This window comes from Staurois parvus, unplaced genomic scaffold (genome assembly GCF_062004578.1).
Source record: "Staurois parvus isolate SC_StPar_1 unplaced genomic scaffold, SC_StPar_1.0 ptg000635l, whole genome shotgun sequence".
Classification (NCBI taxonomy): Eukaryota; Metazoa; Chordata; class Amphibia; order Anura; family Ranidae; genus Staurois; species Staurois parvus.
Genome location: NW_028318431.1, coordinates 5,802,722 through 5,821,154, shown reverse-complemented (window position 1 = coordinate 5,821,154; position 18,433 = coordinate 5,802,722). Strand labels below are relative to the sequence as shown.

The 18,433-nt window shown below is 41.0% G+C and overlaps 1 protein-coding gene across 1 annotated transcript in view; it reads right to left on the bottom strand.

Moving 5' to 3' along the window:
* Positions 1-2,324: 2,324 nt before the first annotated feature.
* LOC149449204 (nuclear receptor corepressor 1-like) overlaps positions 2,325-18,433 on the bottom strand; it is a gene marked incomplete at its 3' end in the record, with an annotated part of 180,567 nt that continues 164,458 nt past the window's right edge. Inside the window, exons 18-23 of the mRNA XM_089693693.1 lie at positions 16,342-16,401; positions 14,494-14,633; positions 12,885-13,011; positions 6,034-6,586; positions 4,109-4,238; positions 2,325-2,526 (exon numbers count right to left, since the gene is read on the bottom strand). Of these exons, the coding sequence (XP_089549819.1) occupies positions 2,325-2,526; positions 4,109-4,238; positions 6,034-6,586; positions 12,885-13,011; positions 14,494-14,633; positions 16,342-16,401 (1,212 nt within the window). The remainder of the gene's footprint in view (positions 2,527-4,108; positions 4,239-6,033; positions 6,587-12,884; positions 13,012-14,493; positions 14,634-16,341; positions 16,402-18,433) is intronic.

Here is an 18,433-nt window from a genome sequence, read left to right as displayed (position 1 = left end):
ACCAGAAAATAAAACATTAAGAATGTAAATGTGCAGCTGCTGTGTTGCTGTATGAAAACAGCCTTTAGCTGATATTTGGCTATAAGCTGCCAATTGTCAGTATAAATATTCTGGGATGTGTGCAGTAATATTTGAAATGGGACTCTTGAGAAGCAGCTAAATCCTGAACTTGAAACAGGCAGAATCAACATTCTTGAAGGTACAGTGGGGATCGAAAGTTTGGGCACCCAAGCTAAAAATTTGTATTAATGTGCATAAGGAAGCCAAGGAAAGATGGAAAAATCTCCAAAAGGCATCAAATTACAGATTAGACATTCTTATAATATGTCAACAAAAGTTAGATGATGCCTTTTGGAGATTTTTCCATCTTTCCTTGGCTTCTTTATGCACATTAATACAAATTTTTAGCTGGAGTGCCCAAACTTTCGATCCCTACTGTATATGCAATGTTTTGATTGGCAAATATGTAGGATGCTGCATGGATCTTTTTCATAACTCAACCCATGCTGCCTCTAGATTCAGCAGCTCATATCCTACCCTCTCAATCTGATAAATGGAAAGTGGCTAACAGTAAGCCTTAAAGCAAACCAAGCAACAGCCAACCTATCGCTGTTTGATAGTACAGGTAATCTCTCTGTTGAGTGTTGGGTTAAACACCTTTAATGTAGTAGGGAGAAATCAACTGGATATCATTCTGGCCTGCCTTGCCCCCTATCGGTTACGTATTGCACTGGGTGATCATAGGGAGGCGATGTATGTAGGAAGGAGAGGGATACACACTTATTTATCTAACATGGCGCCAGGCATTTAAGGTATGTGCAATGTTTTAGGACAAAACAGACAGTACATACAGGCACAGGGAGGTAGTTGCACTACCATGCAGCCTGTGACACGTGGAATAGTTACATAGTTAGCTGGCTGAAAAAAAGACAAAAGTCCATCCAGTTCAACCATAGAAAAAAAAAAGTTGTAATCCTATACCCACAGTTGATCCAGAGGAAGGCAAAAAAAAACCCCCAGCAAAGCACGATCCTATTTGCTCCTGCTGGGAAAAAATTCCTTCCTGATCCCCCTGAGAGGCAATCGGATATTCCCTGGATCAACTTTACCTATAAATGTTAGTATCCAGTTATATTCTCTGTATCTAAGAATTATTGAAAAGAATGGGAAAGGTTTGATTCAGTCAAATTTTTATTGCGGTCTGTGTCAATGTTGGGGAGGTTCCCCTAACTTTGTTGCGTCATCAGACTAAGAAGTGAGAAGGATCACTCCAAGAGAAACCTAGAAAGCAAAACAATATACAGGGCAAACTGTTTTTGCTGCAGTTTATATCCTCTGTGAGGATATTCCCATTATTTCCCTTTCCAGTCTGTTGACACATGCATGTTATCTTGTTAAGGCAGTGAATTCATTTTAAATAGGCTGCCAATGCATGGAAATGAACTAAAAACAGGACTTCAATTATTGTTTTTAATGCAGTGCTCCCATGGGTCACTTCAGGGCAAGTCCACTGGTACCTAGAGTGTGTTGGGGAACAATCTGTTACATTGAAAACTGTGTTTTACTTCTAAGGTCTAAAAGACCAAAGAGGCCTCAAATTTCTATGCTACAAGTTTCTCTTGCATAATGTAGTTTGAATAATGGAAGTATCTCAATTTACAACGTATAAATTAATCAATGGCTTTTGTTGTGTAGGAGCTGGTTAATTTTCCATAGAGAAAGATGTTCTGTCCACTGGACATACCAAATGTAAAATATACAGAAAAAATGACATTTACTTTAAGGCCTCTTGCACACAGGAGTAAAAAAAAAAAAAAAAAAGCTGTGTTTTTTACAGATTTGAAATTAGAAAATGTTACACTGTAATTTACGAGCATGTGCGTGTTTCCATGTCTATAAGCATTTTAAACGCAAGTATAAAGTAGGGATGCACCAAAAATTCGGTGGCTGAAAACACCCCTTTTGGCCACCGGCCGATATGAAAAAAAAAGCACCAATACAGGTGCTGAAAAAACCCCGCCCCTCGCCGCAGACTGTCCGCTGCCACTCGGTAGTTCTCAGCCTTACCGAGAAACCATCGAACGATCCCGGCGCTGGGCATAGAGATTAGTGAAGGAAAGATGGCCTCCACTCATCTCTATGCCCTTAGAGGACCGGAGCGATGTCACTTCGGCCCCCCCCCCCCCACCCGGAAATGCGAAGTCACGTATACATACGTGAGTTTGCGCACCCCTGCCGCCCTGTAGCAGTATTTCTGCTATAGGGCAGTGGGGATGCGGATAACTAGAGCGGAGGATTTTTTTCTGTTAGGTCAATATTGTTACCTTCCCAGTCAATGCTTGGACTCTTGGACATGTTTGCTGGGCTGAGTGATCTCTTGCTTTCAATGTTCATCTGTTCCTGCCTCTGCCTTTGCTCTTCTAGTAAGTTATTTTCATGCAAAGACTGAAGGTGTCGCTGGTACAAAGCGAAGCTGTTTGCCGACACTGGTGCGCTAGGGGGGATAGCACAGGGGCTGCAAGATACCTGTGAAAAGACATGAAGGCAAATCTGAATAAATGCACACAGCTGCTGCATGTGCCATATAAAAAAACAAAAAAAAACAAAACGATATTTAATTTATCTGTTAGGCCTAATTTAACAACATACCTGCTGAAAAATTGGCACACAGATTTCACTTGCTGAGACACAAGTTTACATCAGTTTTCATGTGTGTTTCAGTGAGTTTTATACATGTTGCAGATTCCTGCGCAGAAAAGTCTGCACATGATACCAGTGTTGTGGTGTGAACAGGGTACATAGAGAACAATTGTGTTTTTTTGTGTCCTTGCAGGACGTGTGCCTCTGAACAGCAGTGTGAGCAAGGACTTCTTTTTACAGCACAACACACACCTATGATTTGTTTTCAAATTCAAAAGGTGGAATTCTTTTCTACAGTCTTCATTAAAGTCTAACCCCCCCCAATCATTTACAGCTAAAGAAGCTGCCATCTTAGCCTCTGTTTGATCTGCAGTTGCCATGGTGCGGCCTACCTGATCAGTTATGACATAACCATTTGATAGCTTGACAGTTTGCTTAAAAGCACAAGCAACTGTGACAGTTCATTTGAAATATGATTTGAATATAACGGTTTTGGGTTATTTTGGTTAAATCAATAACTTTGGTTCCACTTAAGTCCCCAAATATTATACACTGCAAGTGTTTTTCAACAACACTGCTTAAAGTTTAACTTCATTCTCAATCAACATTGACTATGTTTAATCCCTATGCTGCTAGCATTAGTAAATAAATATAAGTATATTATATTTACTTGTTTAAAACTTTTTTTTTTACATTTCTTCAGTTACTTCCTGGCTTCCAGGCCTAAGCAAATGATGTCATACATCCCAGGATTCTTCAGGAAGGGTTTTCTCAGCTAAGCACAACCTCCTGCCTGCATGCCTAAGCTAAGGGCAGATGGATTAAAGGAAGTAAATGTTACATGAATCATCTGCCCTTACTCAAGATGGCCACGGCCAGAAATGCTAGGGAGTGTGCTTCAAAGTTATTTCTCAACAAAAAAAAAAGCAGGGAGACATAGATGGAGGAGTTAATTTTGAACAATATAATTTAATCGTATTTTTGATTTATGGTGCTCAGATGCAGTGCAGTCCTGCTTTTAGGTATACAGAATGTTACCTTAAATACCAAAATAAAAAAACACCACCATGTTCATACATATGTAAAATACAGAGCAGTGGAAGTGTCTTACGTACAAATACAAGTTTATTCACCCTTTAATGCCAAATAACTATACACATATACACATCTATAGTTCATTAATCAGCTGTTATGATCACACAGGACTATGCATGTACACATGCACCAGTACTACCAGCTATTAGCAAGCAGTTTAAACAACACAGTAGTCAGCTACTGAGTAATTTGATAGGCAACTGATAACCGGAACTTAGGGAGGGAGAGAAAATTGTTGCCACTGGAGACATATTAGATATATAAAATATACAAACATACGCATGCACACACACACAGTTACTCCAGTCCAAAAAAAATAAATAGTCAATAACTCAAACCCTGTACTGCTGATCTCCCAGGTCAAAGCACTTACCATGGGTGGAATAACAGCTGCCCGGTGATGTAACTGTTGCAGATCCATTGGCCCTTGCTTCATAGAGGAAGATATCAGAATGGTTCCACTTGGATTTAACATTGAAGGTTTTGAATCAATGGTGTATACCCTAACAAAAAAAAAATATATCAGAAAGCATTAAACATCTGCATCAAAACTTCTTGACATTAAAGTAAAACTCCAACCAAAATCTGTTCACTTTAAAGTGACACTAAACTCTGGATTAACAAGAATAAATACTAAGTACCGTATATACTCGAGTATAAGCCGAGTTTTTCAGCACATTTTTTGTGCTGAAAAACGGCCCCCTCGACTTATACTCGAGTCAACGTCTGCAGGGGGCTGCTGTCTCTTACCTGGCTCCGGTCCCACGACGATCCGGTCCAGGAAGCGCGGCTGCTCCTTCATTCGGTTCGTCCACTGGATGTTCGCGCGGCTGCTCAGCTCCGCCTTCTCACCGGTGATTGGCCGGCAGAACTGTAGCTCAGGAAAGGCACACAGGCGGCCAATCACCGGCGAGGAGGCGGAGCTGAGCGGCCCCGCGAAAATCGAGTGAAGGAGATGCAGGTAAGTGTGCCGTGCTTAGGTGCTGCTGCAACCACATATGCTGGCTGCAGCAGCACCATACTGGACCAGGGGTCAGCAAGTGTCAGTGGGAGGAATAGTGCCCCATCATTGGTGTCACTGATACCAATGATGGGGCATTATTCCTCCCACTGACACCAACGATGGGGCACTTTTCCTCCCCCCCACTGACACCAACGATTGGGCACTATTCCTCCCCCCCCCCACTGACACCAATGATGGGGCACTATTCCACCCCCCACTGACACCAATCATGGAGCACTATTCCACCCCCCACGGACACCAATCATGGGATACTATTCCTCCCCCCCACTGACACCAACGATGGGGCACTATTCCTCCACCCCCCCACTGACACCAATGATGGGATACTATTCCTCCCACTGACACCAAAGGTGGGACACTATTCCTCCCACTGACACCAATGGTGGGACACTATTCCTCCCACTGACACCAATGGTGGGACACTATTCCTCCCACTGACACCAAAGATGGGGCACTATTCCACTGACACCAATAATGGGGTGCTATTCCCCCCACTGATACTAATGATGGGGCACTATTCCTCCCACTGATACCAATGATGGGGCACTATTCCTCCCACTGATACCAATGATGGGGCACTATTCCTCCCACTGATACCAATGATGGGGCACTATTCCTCCCACTGACACTAATGATGGGGCACTATTCCTCCCACTGACACCAATGATGAGGCACTATTCCTCCCACTGACACCAATGGTGAGGCACGATTCTTCCCACTGGTGTTCCCACCCTCGGCTTATACTCGAGTCAATAGTTTTTCCCAGTTTTTTGTGGTAAAATTAGGTACCTCGGCTTATATTCGGGTCGGCTTATACTCGAGTATATACGGTAGGTATGTATCTTCCAAATTCCCGTGATTTTGCTGTTGTGACCTAAAAGGGTAGCTACGTTTGTTCCCCATGGTCCCAGTGTAAGTGGGAACATAGCCACTCTTTTCCTGCTTGCTCCCAAGACAGACTCATCTGACAGCCATGCATCTGCATGGCCCTGAATGCACACTGTGTGTTGGGGGTCATGCACTTGCACCAGCAAGGCTGTCAAATTGGGAGCAGCAGCTGTGTCCATGCAGCCACTGCATCCCACTTGACATCAATGGGACTGCCTGCACAGAATACCTGTGCATTCCTGTGCAGGTAAACCATGCACCTCCATGGGTTTACGCTGTGGTACACCCATGTGAATGAGGCCTTATACTGTCAGGTTCTTAAAGTGAACTTGACTAGAATTGGGCATTAATGAGCAGCCATGAAAACATCAGAACATGTTGCTTACCTTGACCTGTCAAGCTCTCCATCAATGTCTTCATCAGCACTGCAAGTAGCACTGGAGTCATTCTCTGACTGAGACTCCACCCTTGTATGAGAAGGTATTTTGCTTGGAACATACTCTATGTCGTCAGGCTCAGACTTCTCTTTCATTCTTTCCAAAACTCTGTCTTTGGTATCATCCTCCATTTTTACTTGAGCACTCTCTGGTGGCTTCACCTCAGACTCAACAGGTTCAGCTTTGGTGTTGATTTGGAGGCTGGGAGATGGTTTAGACTCAGTACTTTCACTTCTCTCCTCAACCTCCATGGCCTCCTCAGGTTCAGGATTGATTTCCTCTTTCACCTGTAGTTCTGGGTACTGGTTCTCATGAGTTTTAACATTCTGTGGAGCAGTGGTCGGGGATGCACTAGTAGCAGGCCTGTTGGCAAGTTCTTGCGATGGAGATGCAGCTGTTACTGAAGCAGCAGTGGTTCTATCAGGTGTTTCTTCAGCTTGTTTGGCTCCTTCTTCAGCTAAAGGTGAAGGGGCACTCTCAGTGTCTGAACTGTTATCAACACCTGAAGAACAAAAATAAAATAAGCATCTTCAATTTTAGAATGATGTACAGTTGTGTTCAAAATAATAGTGTGTATAAAAAAAGCAAGTAAAGCTCAAAACCCTTATAATAGCTTTTATTTCCATACACGGAAAGGCACTGGGAACACTGCACAGTCTATTCCAAGTCAAAACATGAAAAATGTTCCAAATTTGTGATTACTTTACAGAAAGTGAAGAAAAATAAATTCAAGGCCTCTTGTACACATGAACTCACCTAGTCGTTAAACTCTCCTGGCAACAGACAAAATGCATGTAAACGTGGTACCGCGTTTAGCGCTTAGACATTTATTCATTTGATTGGCCAGAGTATTTTCCACTGACATGGATAAATGCCAAAGCGCTAAACGTGGCTAGCATTTAGCCAAGTTTACACGCCTTTTGCGTTTTTGGCCAAAATGTTCCTTTCCTGAACGCAATTATTCTGTGTTTAGAAGAGGAACGTTTAACTGCCCCTAAACTCTGCTGCTCCTAAACTCTTTTATTGAGTTGAGTTCAGGGACTTTAGGAGTTTTTGCCATTTTTTTTTTTTTTTGCCAAACTCACGTTTAGGAGCAGCAGTGTACATGAGGCTTTAGACTGTTCCGAAAAATAACAGTGTCTGCAATTTTGTTTACAAACTCAAACATTTACTGTATAAACTGAAAAATGCTTGAAGATCTCGCTTTTCTGTGAATCACTGAACTAATATTTAGTTGTATAACCACTCTGAGAGCTGCTTCATCTTGTTGGTCTGGAACCAAGATGACGCTCGCTTACTGGTGTGTTTGGGGTCATTGTCCTGTTGAAACACCCATTACAAGGAAATTTCCTCTTTGGCATTAGGCAACAAGTATTCTGATGTATTCAACCTGATCCATGATCCCTGGTATGCGATAAATAGGCCCAACACCGTAGTATGAGAAACCTCCTCATATCAGGATTCTTGCGCCACCATACTTTACTGTCTTCACAGTGTACTGTGGCTTGAAAATCAGTGTTTGGGGGTCATCTGAAACTGTCTGCAACCCCTAGACCCAAAAAGAAGAATCTTCCTTTCATCAGTCCACAAAATGTTACGCCATTTCTCTTTAGGCCAGTCAATGTGTTCTTTGGCAAATTGTAACCTCTTCAGCACATGTCGTTATTTCAAGAATGGGACTTTGTGGGGGCTTCTTTCTTATCACTTAGCTTCACATAGGAGTCTTCTAATTGATACAGTACTCACAGGTAACTTTAGACCTTCTTTGGTCACCCTGGAGCTGATCATTGGCTGAGTCTTTGCCATTTATTCTTCGATCCATTCTGTTTTCTTCCACGTCTTTCTGGTTTTGGTTACTATTTTAAAGCATTTGAGATCATTTTAGCTGAGCAGCCTATCATTTTCTGCACTTCTTTATAAGTATTCCCCTCTCCAATCAACTTTTTAATCAAAGTATGCCATACTTCTGAGCAATGTCTGTTCAGATTTTCAGATGGAAATGCACTATACCCAGCATGCAAAGTGGATATAAAATGTCTACACACCCGTTAAAAATGTCAGGATTCTGTGATGTAAAAAAATGACAGAAATAATTTCAGAACTTTTTCCACCTTTAATGTTACCTATAAACTTTACAACTCCGTTGAAGAACAAACTGAAATCTTTTAGGTGGAGGGAAGTAAAAATAAAAAAACTTAAATAATATGGTTGCATAAGTGAGCACACCCTTAAACTAATACTTTGTTGAAGCACCTTTTAATTTTATTACAGCACTCAGTCTTTTTGGGTATGAGTATCAGCATGGCACATCTTCCGTCTTGCCACTCTACCCCATAGCCCAGACATATGAAGAATACGAGAGATTGTTGTCACATGTACCACACAGCCAGTACTTGCCAGATATTCCAGCAGCTCCTCTAATGCTGCTGTATGCCTCTTGGCAGCCTCCTAGTTTTCTGATCTTTTCATCAATTTTGGAGGGACGTCCACTTCTTTGTAATGTCATTGTTGTGCCATATGTTCTCTACTTGATGATGACGGTCTTCACTGTGTTCCATGGTATATCTAATGCCTTGGAAATTCTTTTGTACCCTTCTCCTGACGGATACCTTTTAACAACGAGATCCCTCTGATGCTTTGGAAGTTCTCTGTGGACCATGGCTTTTGCTGTAGAATGTGACTAAGAAAATGCCAGGAAAAACCTACTGGAACAGCTGAACTTTATTGGGGTTAATCAGGGGCACTTTAAATGATGGCAGGTGTGTACCGACTCCTATTTAACATGATTTTGAATGTGATTGCTTAATTCTGACCACAGCTTCATTCCCAGTTACAATAGGGTGTGCACACTTATGCAACCACATTATTTTATTTTTTTTATGTTTAAAAAACTAAAAACACCCCCCCCCCCCCCCCCCAAAAAAAGATTTCAGTTTGTTTTTCAATTGAGTTGTACAGTTTATAGGTCACATTAAAAAGGTGTAAAAAGTTCTGAAATGATTTATCTTTGTCTCATTTTTTTACATCACAGAAACCTGACATTTTAACAGGGGTGTGTAGACTTTTTATATCCACTGTACAACATTTGCTGCCTTCGTACTTAAATAAGGGCCACCTGTTTTTTCACAGACTGAATGACCTCACTAATTGAACTCCACACTACTATTATTTTGAACGCGCCACTTTCAATTAATAGCTCAATTACACAGAATCAGCAGCATGCATATCATAACTGTTGGGTCTGTTGGTTTTCTATTACTCTATTAAACAGTGATTGATCTGGTTAGTGATGGTGGACTGCTATTATTTTGAGCACAACTGTATAATCTAATTCTACATTTTCGAAGAAACTACCAGATTTTTCAAAATTTCTCCCCCAGTGTTCTGTAACTTCTATTAATCTACACATCTACTGCCAAATTCTCTATGTCTTCAGGTGTATTCCCTTTCCATTAGACTAGGTCATTTTGGGCAGTTTCTCTACATTTCTGAGTCACCAACAACTTAAATTAGAACTCTATCCAAATTATGAGTGGGGGCCTGTTCATACCAGATGCATTTGGATGTGTTTATAAAATGCATTCCAAATACATAAGACAATAAAATTAATGGTGTGAAATTAGGGGAGTTCACGGTATTGCATTATGGTGATGTGTAGCTAAAAAGCAAGACGAGCAGACTGCATTATTTTGGAATGCAACGCGCACAAACACGGGTAAACGCAACACAATGTGGCTCATTAAAAGGGAGGAAAAAAAGTTTTGAAATGTGACTGCTATGAGGACCAGTAGTTTAAACGTCCTATATCTAGTGAAGTGTGCACAGGAGCTAAGTAAACTTAAAATTTACTTGGCCCATACAGAATAAATCAGGATCACTTTAAAAGGTCAACTTCTACTTGCATATACACACTTTCTCATCACCTATCTATTTAGCAGCCCAAAAAAAGAAATTCTCCAATTCCTCCCCTCACCTCAGAGCCAGATCTTGAGTTTACAATCACTAAGCATTACCACTCTCAAATAGGTGGTGCAGAAGTGTATTTGGTCCTGAAACTTACACAAACCTCCTTTACTGCACAGAAGTGCATATGTTGCTTTGCATGCAAAAAAATTTCAATTTTAGCCTGTGTGTGTCAGAAACCGGTCACCAATGAGAATCAGGGCTCATTTATACTTTTAATTGGGAGGGAGGTAAAAATACGTGGTTAAGCTGAAAAAGCAGCAAAAGGAGGTGTTCACGTGCTGTGGCTGTGATGCTTTGCACCAACGACAAATTAAACATCCCTGTAGTATTTAGCGGGTAGAATGGTTGCTGAATGTGACCTTTCAAGCCGATGGGGATATGCCGCAACCACCCTGCAACTCTGTGCAAACGTGAGCCATTTAAACATGTGGTGAGGAGTTTCCCACAAGGAAAAGTGATCTATGACGGAAGGAGGAAAAATGATTGGCTCATCATCCATTCATAGAATACTTTTTATTGTGGAAACTGATAGTACAGTTTCTCTGAATAATGAAGGAAGACATAGGCATAACTTGACAGATGCAGCCGCTCGTATTAACCTCTGTAGCACCAGAAGACCACAGCTGTGGGGGTATCCGGGGCACAGAGGACTGAGGATTTCAACAAACACAGTAACCACCAGCACAAGGGACACACCACTCATTGTACCATCCCCGGTGTAGATTACAAAAAAAAAAGAAAAAGAAAAAAAAAATCACTTATCATAAGCTTTAAACCTGGAGACCAGAATCATGGAACACCTCTGGGTGTAGCAACCACTCCCCTGGAGCCAAGTGCTGTTGGCTAAAGTCTGCCTGACAATTATCAATGCCTGGGATATACAAGGCAGAGAAAACTTACGCATGAAGTTCTGCTGAGGACAGGATCCAATCTACTTACATGATGGTTGACATTCACCACTGCTGCAGCATTGTCCCTCTAAATCCAGACTGAGTGACCTTCAGCAGGATAGCCATCGCTGCAGACACAGCCAAACTTTGCAGATGTTGGTCTGAGAAATTAGATTCTTGAAACATTCAGGATCTATCTGAACTGCTGTAATATCTAGGAATTCATAGCCTATTTGACCAACAAAGCTTGTGTCAACTGTTCTCTCAATAGGAGGTCGTCTAGGTATCCCACAAAGGGGCTGCTACCAGAGGGCAACAGGACTAATAAGCAGCAGTCCAGCACTCCAACCAATGTATCCTATGCAAATGTTCAGACATGAGACACGTGGGAGAGTTAAGTTAGGAAGCCTCCAACAGACCGTTACAACTGACATTTAAAGCAACATAAATGGCTTCATGTGTTCTATAATCTACAGATCAACCACATCAGTGTGGTCTTAAGCAATATTGACCAGTTCGCCATAGTTTGGCAAATTAAAGTCACATCCAGGATGGGGTAAATAGCAGTGCTCACCAGTAAGAACATAGTCTAAAGATGGCTTTCAACTACTTATCAGTTGGGTCCTGAACAAATCAACTATCATAATGGTGCAGGATGCACCTATTGTTAAGACAGGACGACTGCCAGATGCACAGAGGAGATGATCTTAAAGGACTTCTCTTAATTTGGGAGTAATAGCAGCGGACAGCAACTCCCCAGTGGCAAGCTCATCAAAGCCTGGAGTAAATCAGAATCAGTTTCAGCGGTTGGTGGCTTAAAATCTGCCAAGGTCGCAGGAAAATCACATACAGTATCTGTGGGAGGAGCAAATAACAGCGATTTGAGGCATAAAGTCTTGAATAACTATTGTAAAAACCTCAGCTAAGGAAGCGGCCAAAACCAATGAAACTAAAGAGGACTCTTATGACCGAACAAACTCTAGCAGCAAAGACAAACATGATTCTAGGATTTCAAACTTGGGGTACCATATATGGGGATGCTGCAAGCAGTCCTGTGGCAGTTAGTAAAATTGAGCTGGGGGTGTAGCCATTGAAGTGGGACTGTCCCCTCAGTGTCTAAAATAAGACATGTTGTGACCATGTGGTGGTAAAGCAACATAAGGCTCATGATAAGGTTAGGCCATGGGTACTTTCAAAACCTATGCAGTTGGTAGCAGGTGAGGATTAGAGGTGGCTAGAGGTGACCAAAGTCACTGTAGGTGGGCAGCAGATACGGCTTGAAGATCGAATTTCCATGTGGTTCTTGTAAAGAGAAGGAGCCGCACAGAGATGCTTAGTCAGCTCTGTATGATGAGAAAGAGCACAGAGCACGCACGTGTGTGATAGCTGAAAAAGACATGCATTCCCTAGGATCTTAGTGGCAATATAACCTGAATGTTACTTTTGTAGCACCCCCAATGGATGAGAGAAAACCTTTTAAAATTGAGGTACTAGGAAAACACAGAATGGACACATCCATTTAGATATGCAACTGTTATTGTAAAATAAAATAAATATATTAACATTGAGGGACATATTGTATGTAAAATGGTTACTTTGGGTGCCCAATTATAAGTGTTATGACTACAAAAGCAGGAACCGTAGGCACAGGCTATACCCAATAATCAGGTTATGTATGGTAGGTGAGGGTAGGAAACCTTCAAGTTTACTTTTTAGAATGTTTTAGATGCTGCTGGAACCCAGTTCAATTATCTGAATGCTTTAAATACATGTATAACATCTTTATAACATTTACACACAAGTTTCACTGATTTAAGAATCTTCCCTGATGAATGAACTGTGAATCAGCAGTGAATCTTTGTAATTTAGTAAAGACGATACTGCTCGGCTTGCATCAGGAGCTTCAGCTCACTTAAAGAAAAAAAAATTCTAAAAAACAAATACCTTCACTATCTTCCGGATTCTCTTCATCATTAGAAACTTCATTATCCTCATCTTCCTGGGCGGAAACAGTGGATGCCACGCTTTCACACTGTGATACATCTCGCTCTTCTCGTGGCTTACGAGGAGACTGCAATACAAGTAGCATAGAATGGCATTGTTGTAATGCAGTCTTCAATAATGTAATCAAAAACAAAGTGTGATCTGAGTCTCTGAGCTGTAGAGTAGCCCGACTATACACTGCACAAGTACACCAGTTTTTTCCTAGCTAGTAGACTTTATAGCAGGTCAACTGAAAAATCCCTCTTTCATACCAGTTTATCTGCAATCTTCTCTTCTCTACATCTATTCAAAGTGCAAATATTATAAAGCTTGTCTGAACTGTCAGAGAAAAGGGAGCAGAGAGCTGAAATTACATTCTGCAGAGCTCAGTGAGGAGAGTTCTGAAAGCTGATTGGAAGGAAGGGACACACACCCCTCCACACAGGAACTGAGGCTGTCAATCAGCTGGAGGTCCCTTCCCTGTCACCTTTTTTTCTTGGTGTCAGGAAAACTTGAACACTTATCAGAAGTGATTCATGCTGATAGTAGAGGAACAAAGCATCACACAGAAATGACACTTAGTGCTCTTACTGAGACACGTACACAGTATATAACATATATGCTTTGTTCATATTTCATGCCTGAGGTTTACAACCACTTTTAGATTTTCTCCCCGTTCGCTGTCCCAAACTTAAAAACAAAAAAACAAAAAAAACATTCGTCTGCCTGGCCGCATCATTCATTCATAATGTTCTGTGAATGTGAAAACTACAAATGCCGACAGTCTTTGCGGCTGAATGAACTACCAGGGCACTGTTGAGCTCTCTAGGCTGTTCACTGAATGTCCTGTCAGTGTTACTGCCTGCCGGTATTGGAGATATGGGCAGACAGCTACACAGTTTGCAGGATCGTGACATTACACCCACTATCTGCTGATCGTGGGGTGCAATGCTTTGCAAGCTCCTAACACAAAAAATAAATAAATAAATGCATATTTTTTTTTTACCTGCAGGTAAAAAAAAATGTGCATTTAGTACTTGTATTTGTAAAAGTGAACTTATCCCTTAAATCCTATGCAGGTTACTGTATTATCTCCCACCCCACTTCAGTTTCAGTAGTTAGCAGGAGGCACAACATGTACTCTCTCAGGTATGAAGTTTTTCTTCCAAAAAGAGTCAGAAGGATAAGATGAAGCAATCACCCTCTGCAAAGAAAAATCAGATGCATAAAAAAAAAAGTACCCTTTTTACATAATAGTCCACAGCTCCAAAGGCTACCTAATATTGCAAGGCTGCCAGATGTAAAATTTTAGCTGGCATATAAAGCAAAGAAGGTTACAATTTTCAGGGAATAACATTTGCTGCACATGGACTCTTAATTACAAGCCTAAAAATTGCAGGGTTTTACTTTAATATTGGTTTGGAATTCTACTGTAAGTAAAGTTTCAAGTACATCCTAAAATTATATAGGTTTTTTTTTTTAAAAATCATATCTGGGTTAACAATATGTAAACATGTGGAAATCAGATACAGGTTAACAAGTCTAACTGGTTCATTGCAGCAATACTCACTTTCTGTTTGTGCTGCTGCAACAAGTTGTCCAGGTTGTGCCTCCTTTTGTAATTGAAGTAGAAGTTTTTACACTGGGCTTCGCTCTTCGTTCCTACCATCTTGGCGATGGCTCCCCAGTTACGACCGTGTTCCACCAAGCCTGCCAAAACACAAAACAGACCAACGGGGTCTGAATGAATTAAAGGAAACAAGCATTCTTTGAAAAACAGTAACACGCAAGATCCAATAACCACAAGGCAAAAGAATTAACCCACTTAAAACTAACAAAAATAAATTTTCAGACAACTATGAAGATCGATTCAGAGCAAAGTTAATTGTTTATATAGCTAAAGAAAGCCAAGTAGCTAGAAGATAAGAATATCATCTTCCCAACTGTTGATCTGTTGGGCTGAAACATCACAAGTAAAACATCTTGTGGTTGTGCAGCAGCCTTACACTACCCTATGTTCAGTAGATGGCAGTCAGAGGCTTACAAAAATCCATCTCCTGAATGAGATACAAGATGACAAGCATGTTTATAATCTACAAGCATATCTGTCTTTATTTTACAAACAACCACAGAGCTTTTCAAAGCCAATAAAAGGCTGCCTGAAGAAAGAATAAATAAAATCAGTTCTTTTTTCCTCTGAAAAAAGGGCCTCCAGGGTGTGTGGTAACCCAGACTCTGAGTACCTATTCCTACTAAACACCATGCTTTGGGGAAGATCAACCAACATCTGTATGACATTTTATAGAAGAACAGTGTTATCTTGCACTGCAGCACCTACAGCTCCGCTTGCACAAATTAAGCATGCCCAGCTAGGAGCGTAATCACGACCCCAGTGCAGGTTATTAATACACTGGACTCGCTAGAAAAACATCAGTTTCCTAACACAAAAGGAGTACCTGACCCTGCAGCAATCTTGACCATGGTTTAAATTCAGTCAATGGAATAGGTCAAACCCAACCATTTACTTTAAGGCTGGGTTCACATATATACGGTATATCGCATGTGATTTGCACAGGAATCGACCGCATTCCTGTGTAAATCACATGTGATTTGTGTGTGGTGCGATTGGAGCCATGCATTTTGTATGGCTCCAATCGTACCGCATCTGCGCCAAAAACGTGCAGGACCCATTTTTTGGTCCGCACTAGAATCGGATCGCATGCGTACTCACACCAATGCGATCCGATTCTGCACATCGCACCACGTTTTGCGGACCAATTTCGGGGTGTTAACGTAATATACACACCCGCAGTGGTTCGCATGCACAGGGTGCGATTTTGATGTGGTGCAGAATTTGCACAGAAAACACTGTGAATTCCTCACCGCATCAGTGTGAACCCGGGTTTAATAAAGCTTGTAGAGCACCATTAGAGCTATATGGAGCCCAGCTACAAGCTTTTACTTTGACACGATCTGATAATACAGCTTCAGGGTAAACAGGAGCAGACTGTGATCCTTCTTCTAAAGAATATAGAAGACTAATTGTACTCAAGTGGACTTCGCCTTGGCCCTCTTATATTTCTGAATGGATATTAGCGTTTAAAGTGCTACTAAACCCAGGACCCTGCATTCATTATATCTGGTCTCCCCCAGTACACAGAACATGGAAATGCAATTATTTTAGTAAATATAAACTGCTAAATACCTTTTCTCATCAGCAGTTAGAGTAGTCTTGTGACTTCTATCAGTATCCAGCAGAGAACTGGTTAAAGCTTGTAGGAGGAGTTTTCATTCTCCTCCCACTGTCCTATGAGACTGAAGGTCCCCTGACCCTGTCTGGACAGTGCCGATTGACCCTGTGCTGATCACATGCACTCTCCCAAGGAAAAAAAAAACAAAAAACTCTAGCAATACACACCAAACTGATCATATGCAGCTTGCCCCCAAGGCTCTGTTCTATCAGGAGATGAGTCAGGGACTGTGGAAGAAGGGGAGGCTCAGTGAAGACAGGATTAAACATTCTTTTTACACAATGCAGGGGATTAACCCCTTAAATTCGACAGTGAGTATAACAAGCATGCTTTACTGAATATACAGATAGTTTTTACTGTTGTGGGTTTAATAACACTTTAACAGACATATTATTTAAAAAAACCAAAAAAAAAACCAACATAACTATTATCTTAGGAACTCTATGTGAAAGTTTGAAGTAATATGGGCCAAGTGGATAGAGTGTATGTATCCTATTTTTTGATAAAGATTATTTGTTACTCTATTAAGATTATTCCTTTCCCCCTACGAGGGTTTCTATTCCCTTTTTCTTTTTTTAAATTTTTATTCATTTTTATGTGTATGTGTGTGTGTGTGTGTGTGTTGATTATTTGTTCTGCCCTGTGAGGCGGGTAGTTATTTTGTTTTTGTATTTTTTTTTGTCTGTAAATTGGGGCAAAAAAATACATATATATATATAATATAAATAAACAGAGACATTTGCAAACAATATATCCAATTTGAAAACTTATTACACAAACTTTGCAGAGGTTATCCCTAAATGATAATGCCCCCTAGTGAGTATGGAGGAGTCTGGGGTATCTGATTGTTTGGAATAATAAAGAGAAAAAACAAAAGAAAAAAAAGACAAGCCCATCACCATACATAGGGACATCAGATAAATTAGGGAGAAAAGACGTAGGATGCAGTGGTCAGTGTGCTCATTGAGATCTGCCTGCCCTTCCACTCCCCCTTACCTAAATGCCTCAACTAGCACCACAGGGTTAGTAGAGTCCACAAGTTAGTAAAGTATGAATACTGTAGGTAGTTTTAAGTAAATCTATCACTGTTATGTAGTAAAATTAATAATATTACTGCAGAAGTGTAGGCACTTCACTGAAGGAGAATGCGTAAGGCTCCATTCACACTAGGGTTTTTCAAATCGCAGATGGAATTGCAGCAATTCTGCCTATGATTTGAAAACACATTGGTTCCGGAACCTTTTTTGGGCATAGCACGTCCCACGATTTTGTTTGCATGATCACGGCGCGTTTGCCATTGAAATAAATGGCACCTGAAACCGCAACTGCATGTTTTCACACTATGACAGCACGTTTTCAAATTACAGGCAGAATCGCAGCGATTTCACCCGTGATCTGAACAAACAGTGTGAAAGGAGCCCAAGTCTTGTCCTTCGCAATCAATTAGATCAAAAGTATCTTCTCAAATCTGGCCCCAAGAACAGATGATTTCAGTCATGTGGATTAGCACTATAATAGCTCTTAAACAGTGTGAGACCCCAGGGACATTTACACCAAACACAGTGGGACTGCATTGTGCAGCTATTCTAGTCTGAGAAGGCAAAATGCCTCATCTCCTTATCCTGGTTCAATCAAACATTGCAGTGGTATGCAATGAAAAAATGTACTGCATGCGGTACTTTTTTTTTTTCAGCACAGCACCAAACAATCCACTGCCTTGCAATGCGTATCGGCCAACTGAACTGTATGGGATGTCTGACATTTCAACAAAGTTCATTAAAAAGTGAATGGTGCCACAGTAAGTGAGTACTGCAATGTGCCAAGATGAGTGTATGAGCACTGCGCTGACCCAGCCGAACTGCACATCAGCTGCTTCGTTAGAATGCAGCAGCTGGTATTATCATATCCTTAAATAAAGCTTTTTCAAAGTTTTGGAGATGTGGTAATTCCGCAAATATTTGTTGCATTTGTAACTTTTTGGACTGATGTGGCTTTAAATTTATTTACATTTTTATACATGCTTGTGGTTGAAAAGTATCCTGCAGTTTTTCTTTTATCCTGTTTGTTTTATGTAATTGCAGTCTAAAAACAGGCAGGGAAAGATTGCTAACAAAAAGTATAGCATACTTGTACATTAAGGCCTTGTTCACACCAGACATGCAGGAAAAAAAAAATGATGGGAAAAAAGTGCAGATTTCACTTGCAGAGACATGAGTTTACATCAGTTTTCGTGCATGTTTCTGGGAGTTTTACACACAT